This window comes from Camelus ferus, chromosome 9 (genome assembly GCF_009834535.1).
Source record: "Camelus ferus isolate YT-003-E chromosome 9, BCGSAC_Cfer_1.0, whole genome shotgun sequence".
NCBI lineage: Eukaryota > Metazoa > Chordata > Mammalia > Artiodactyla > Camelidae > Camelus > Camelus ferus.
Window position 1 is genome coordinate 58,551,611 of NC_045704.1, and position 6,891 is coordinate 58,558,501.

At 40.3% G+C, this 6,891-nt stretch overlaps 1 protein-coding gene across 1 annotated transcript; it reads right to left on the reverse strand.

Annotated features, from left to right (window-relative positions):
• Positions 1-611: 611 nt before the first annotated feature.
• On the reverse strand, positions 612-1,585 carry LOC102511475 (thymidylate synthase-like). Its single transcript, XM_032486937.1, has one exon. The coding sequence runs from the start codon at positions 1,583-1,585 to the stop codon at positions 638-640; it is 948 nt and encodes a 315-aa protein (XP_032342828.1). The 3' UTR covers positions 612-637.
• Between the last annotated feature and the right edge of the window lie 5,306 nt (positions 1,586-6,891).

Genomic DNA, 6,891 nt, shown 5'->3' on the forward strand with positions numbered 1-6,891 from the left:
TTTCAACTACCCATGGCCTACCCAGAAAATTTTAAACTCCAGAGTATGCATATAAGGTCCTCCCTGATCTGGCTTCTGCCTACCTTTCCAGACTTGTATCTAACTCCCTTTCTTTCTCGTCCCTTCACCTTCTCACCAATGACCAATACATTCTTTGTGATTATTATCAACATACTATTATTTATTTATTTATTTTGCAGAACCCTTATAGCAAGATATAAAAACAAATGTAACTTTAAATGTCTATAACCACACTAGGCCTTTTTAGCTTGCTGAAATTTGGGGGAATAGCTTATATAATTCTTGAAACTCACAGACCATCTTCATAAAAAAACACTATAAAGTTTGAGTATGGTTTTGAATGCATGTACATGTTTTTGTTAAGATATATAAATTTTCTGTTTCCTGACTGTATTCATAATCTGGACATTTTCATACATCCTCAGTGAGTTAAACAAACTTCAGGCCTTTTTACTACTTAAAGAGAATCAGCACAGTTCTATCTGCCAGTGGCAACATACTTAAAAGTTAATGAATAGTAACTGACAGGTCACCAGCAGGTTTCTGACCTAGTTTAGAGCAAAGTGAACTTTTACCTGGGTGTAAATATGCTTCAAACAACTCCTTTAAAAGCACTTTAAACAGCCATTTCCATTTTAATAGTCGGATGAGGATTGTAGCCTTCAATCTGAAAGTCTTCAGCCTTGAAGCCATCAGTTTTCTCAACTTTTCGAAGCATTTTGAGCTTCGGGAAAGGCCTTGGTTCTCGCGGAAGCTGCATTTTCAGTGGCTCAGTGTGATTCAGGTAAATGTGTGCATCTCCCAAAGTGTGTACAAGGTCACCTGGCTTCAGGCCTGTGATGTGTGCAATCATGTAGGTGAGCAGAGAGTAGCTGGCGATGTTGAAGGGCACGCCCAGGCCCATGTCTCCTGACCGCTCATACAGCTGGCAGGACAGCTCACCGTTCACCACGTAGAACTGGCAAAGGGCATGGCAGGGTGGGAGGGCCGTGAGCGGGAGGTGTTTTGGATTCCAGGCACACATGATGATTCTTCTGTCATTAGGGTTGGTTTTGATTGTGTCAGTCACCTTCTGCAGTTGGTCTACTCCTTTGCCTGAATAATCTGAATCCGTATCTTCGTATTCGGCCCCAAAATGCCTCCACTGAAAGCGGTATACTGGGCCTAGATCTCCTTCTCTGGTGGAGAATCCCAGGCTGTCCAAGACGCCTCGGGACCCATTGGCGTCCCAGATTTTCACTCCCTTGGAAGACAGCTCCTTAGCGTTTGTGGATCCCTTGATAAACCACAGCAATTCCTCCAAAACACCCTTCCAGAAAACACGTTTGGTTGTGAGCAGTGGAAATTCATCTCTGAGGCTGTAGCGCGCCTGCATGCCGAACACCGACAGGGTGCCGGTGCCCGTGCGGTCGTCCTTCCGGGAGCCGCAGCGGAGGATGTACTTAATCTGCCCCAAGTACTGCAGCTCCCCGTGCGGCGGCGGCGGCAGCGGTGGCTCTGTGCCCCGCTCCTGCGTGGCGGGCAGTGACAGTGGGCGCGGCAGTTCGGAGCCGGTGGCGGGCATGGTGCGGGCACCGGAGGGTGGCGGGCGGCTCCATACTAACCTTTATTGGGCTCTTACTATATTCCAGGAACAATATCCATAATTTTACATTGCTATCTTCTTCAAATTCCGTTTCAAAGTCCTTTCGGAAGGAACTCCTGTTATGTCCGTTTGATGGATGAGGAACGAGACGCATGCTGATGATCGTAGACGAGTAAGCTGTAGAGCTAGAATTTGAACTCAGATGGTTTTTACCGAATTAGTTACTGTTTCCCTAATCATGAGACTGTTTCCCCTTCTAGGATCTTGCTTTACAAGGAATTCTTCCCCTCTTAACACACTCAAGGTTCAGTACTTGGGTCACATACAGTCTTCCGTAGGAGGCTTTTATCGTCTTCTAGGTGATACTGACTTTTTTCTCCTTCTGCATTCTTCATTACGTGTTTCTCCATAAGACTCACATTTATTTTCTTGCTTTCCACCTCTTGCAGATTGTGAGGGATGGTACTGAAGTCATCTGTGTTTATTTGATGAAAGTTTAAAATAAGAGCCCTGTACTTGGTTGAAACTCAGTAAATATTTGTTGACCTGAATTGCTGGATTTCTGCAGTCTTATCCCCTCCTATATTATTTACATGTCAGAACCTCCACTATAGTATAATCTTAAAATTATAAATGTTTTATAACTGCTTACATCCCACATTCTTCTATCCCATTGCTTATCACAGTGCCTCAAATATAATAAATATTCATGTAAACATTGGTTAGTTAAAGCATTGTATTCCCCCACCACATGACAATTTCATCCATCTCCTTCTCAGACTTCATATTACCTTTAGCACAAAAAATGAATAGACTCAACGTTAATTCTTACTAAGGACTCATCATAAAAATTTAGCCCCAGCTTGTCCATGTGGGGACATCTGCAAAGCTGTCTTACCTTCATCTACTATTGCCTATTCCTGAACCCAAATAGTTACACAGAGTTCTTACTATGAATCTGCCATTTTAGCTAACCTTATACACTGATAATTTCTTTAGGGAGAGATTTGGCCTGAAGAGATCACTCTTTTGAGATCAATTTAAGAAAAGGAAAATGTAAGCCAAATGTTAGGACTTTCAGGAAGTCATATCTATTGGCCTGGGATACACTATCTCAGAGAAGAAAGCTGATTACTTGAGACAGTTTAAATGAAAGAGAGCAAAGCATTAAGCCCACTGAGCTGTAGGAATGTCCAGACTGCTTCATATAGATGTTTTATCTTTATGGAAGTCAAATGTATGTAAGTGCAAACATGAAACTTATACCACAAACATATTAAGGCTAATGATTTGCATAATAGAAATAACCATATGACCTAGTTTTCTATAGGATTCTGCATGTTTTCTTAGTTAGGGACTCTATCAATGCACCTGAGTATTTGCTTAAAGGCTTTTATTATTGGATAGAGCACAAATAGAAGCTCAAAGCACTGTTTATCATAGTGTTCTCTGTGGCAGTAGGAAGATGATAGCAGTCTGCGTCCCAACCCTGAGGGAGTATTAACACAAGGTACATGCAGACCGTGTAGTACTTGGCAGGAACCTGAAGCCACATGCTGGATATATGCATAGAAATAAGGTTGTATCTTAAAACTATATTGTTGAGTAAAAAAAAGGTAAGCAAGCCGGTATCTCTAGCACAACACCGGTAGTGTAAATTAAATGACATGCATGCTAACAACCCTTTCCATCTTCCAAAACTTTATATAAAGAAAAGGTTTAAAATGAAGCATATGAGGGGAGTTGACTGTACAGTGAGAGCCAGACATGGGAGTACAGAATGAGAATGAAAAGGGAATAGGTTAATCGGTAAAGCAAGAGGAATGCCTTGTGTACACCAGTAATAATAGTGTGCCACTGCCTGCTGAGCATGGTTAACTCAACACGTCAACTGGTTTCTTTGTAAAACTAAAAGTAAATTTAAATTTAAAAAGAGAAGAAAATGCCAGTGGATGATCTAGAAATGGTACACTCTTGAAACTGCTAGAAGGGAAAATGTGTTGTGCAAAATTTAATTTGCATACTGTTTCTGAACAAGCCCAGTTGTAACATGAGACACACTCCTTCACATACAGTCTTCTATTCTTTTGCACAGCAGAGAATATCCATTTATTAGTCACAGAAGAGAGATCATTCTTCCTCCACTTTATTGTGTTCTTTAGACTTGTACTCTAGTGTTAATATCAACAAATGCACAGAATTTCTCGTTTTGCAGCTAACTGGCTCTCAGTCAGCTCTATGGAAATTCTCTAGGTTGGGGCACACAGATGGAAAGGAACCAGAGATGCTCTTCCCACCCTTGCCAATTGGAGAAGAGGAATTAAATAACGTCCCTACGAATACATATAAACTCGCTTTGTAGGTGTTTAAAGGTTCTCTTTCTCAGACTTCAGGACAGAAATACATTACTTTATGATAGTATTGGTGGTAACCATGTTTATGGTATAGCAGTAAAAACAATCATAATCCCAACGATAGATTAGGGAGTGGACTAACCCCAGGTCCCTGAAGTCTGACAAGTATACAGTAAATCCTCAGGTAGATCGATCAGCACGATGATGACAGGGGCTTATATAAGACTGAGCTAAGGTTTCTTCTGGGCTTGCATCCAATAGCCAGGAATTGTAGAGAGACTTTGCCCTTGGTAATTAACTCCTAATTCAATAATTATTTGAGTAGGAAAGGGTTAAAATCAATGTCAGTCTTTGCATGCTGCAGTTTTTCTATTTTCAGAATGTATCATCTTGGAAAGAAAAAAGGCAACAACACACAACTCTAATGCCCTTACCAGATGGATCTGTGTTATTGCAGAACAGGGACCTGGAAAGTCTCCATATACCAAGCTATAAATATTCCTTTGACATTTATTATCCTCACTTGAGTTCAGGTGCTTAAATGCTTGGACTGAAGTCATGTTTGTAGCAGAAAAAAGTTGATCTTTAAGCATACCTTGTCGCTGGCTAAATTATTAGCAACAGACAAAGATGGAGGGTAAGTACGCCAGAGCAAGGGAGTCTCCCACTTAAGAGAGGTCACGGAACCTTTAAGTCAAATTAGTTGAAGTTTAGATTCGCTTGTAGTACAAATTCCCAAACACCTCACCTCAGACAATTTGATGGATCACATCCCAGCAACTCCCCACCAACCCCCAACTTTCCAAATATGTATCTACTAGTGTGGTGGTCTGTGGTCTTGAATTTGAGTCCTGGCACCGCCAGCTGCACTGGATTGTATATTCAAACTCCAATGAATCTCAATTCACATTTCCCTTAAGGGAAGTGTAGGATTATGTAAACCAGGAGATAATAACCATTATAAAATCCTTCTAATAAAATAAAATCAAGCTAAAGGTGTCAGCATAGATTAACAGTCCTTCTCCGTTTAGGGTTGTAGACTCCTGAAATGTGGTTATTTTGTGGTTCAGGCGAGGATTTAGTAGTATTGTTCTTAATTAGGGACTACTTAATTCTCTTGGGGATGATTACTTGGAGCCTGGGATAGGTTTCCTTCTGAGAAGAAAAGAATCCATGAGTGACTTTGCCTGGGATATTCCATAACAAAGTCTTGCATATATATCCTTCCCAGAACTATTCGTAGCCTTAGCCCAGAGGACCCAGAACAGTGTGAAGGTGGAGACCCATAGGCTCCTCCTTTATCCTGTTCCCCCACACCCAGCATAAATGACCCCTTAGTGGCTGTCAAAAGAGCTGACCCAGTGTGATGCCACACCATTACGTTTATAAGTTTGGAACTGGGCAACACATTTTAAAGGGACATTGTCAGACTACATTGTCTAGAAAAGAATGAGGGTTGTAACATTTATGAAATAGAAACATAGTCAAAGGAGTTAAGACTTCTCTTTTCCAAACTAAACATCAATAAGATGTGTTCATCCAGCATCAGATGAAACAATTCTTGGGATACATACATAGAAATAAGACTGTATCTTAAAACTATGTTTTAAAACTATTGTATCTTAGAACTACATTGTCATAGTGCTAAGTGCCTAGGCTCAGAAGTCAAATTGTCTACTTTCAGATCTTTGTTCTTCCACTTAGTAGCTGTGTGACCTCAGGCAAGTTATTTACCTCTTCTGTCCAGTTTCCTCATTTGTGAAAGGGGAAAAATAATAATGCCTACCTTATAAATGTTGCTAAGAGAATCAAATGAGTTAATAGTAATAAAGTGCTTAGAACAGTATTGGAACATAGGAAGGCTTTGTCAGTGTTGGCAAATTAAGCAAAGAAGAATAAGCTGTTTTCAAATATTTAAGAAACTGTAATATAGACGTGTAGGTAGGCTTTTATTTGAGTTCCTATAGGGCACAGGTGCTTGATTTGGGCATCTATGGAAAGAGTCCAAGGAGCCCTTCAAATCCATGAAATTACATGTAAATTTTGTATATATGCATACTTTTTTGGGGGGAAATATTCATAGCCATTCTTTGTATTTCCAAAGAATACCATGACCTTCAAAAAGATTAACCATTGAAAATAAAACTAAAATCAATGGATGAAAGTTTCATGGCGTTGAAGTTCGGCTGGTAGGAAAGGAATTATTCTTAGGCTTTAATTATCAAAACGCAGGGGGTCATCTTGGGAACATCAGAGGCTGTATTCCAAGAACTGTCTCATCGGATGCTAGATGGACACATCTTAGGGTCTAGGGGGCAAACTAAACCGACTCTCATTATCAGAGACCTCAGAGGTGAGACAGGTCTCAGCATCCCTGCCCTATACCCCTTTCTTCCTCTTCCTGCATCACTGCTTTCCCATAATTGAAATGTGAGCCCCCTGTAAGGTTTGAAGCTGTAAGGTTACATAGTCCATGCTTAGCACCAGCTACTCAATGATAAAGCCAGTCCTGTCACCCTTGTTGAAAATTTCCTGATGATTTTCCAGTGCCTTAATAATTTGTTTGCAAAGAATAGAAGTCTAATTATAATGTGACATCATCCTACTCCTCATCTATATTTCTTAACAGACTCCTAACCTTTCATTAATATCCAATTCAAATTTTACATTCTCTGAGACTCCTTCTCTAAGTCCTCTAAGAAGAGTTAGCTGCTCGGTGTTACGAATTCCTACTGTATCTTACTGAAATCTCTGCTGTAGCACTCCTGATGTAGCATAGCTCCCATTTTGTAATAAAAACGCATGAAGGGCTGAGACTATACATTATTCAACATTTTATACCTGTGGTTGATATTGCTGATTATCTACCAAATATCTTTCTCTTACTCTTTCTTGTGAAGTTATGTGTTCTGGACTCTTTTGCTGCTAGAA

Bases quoted from the DNA above. Each gene is read 5' to 3' on its own strand.
- LOC102511475 (XM_032486937.1), bottom strand. From the start codon at position 1,585: ATGCCCGCCACCGGCTCCGAACTGCCGCGCCCACTGTCACTGCCCGCC.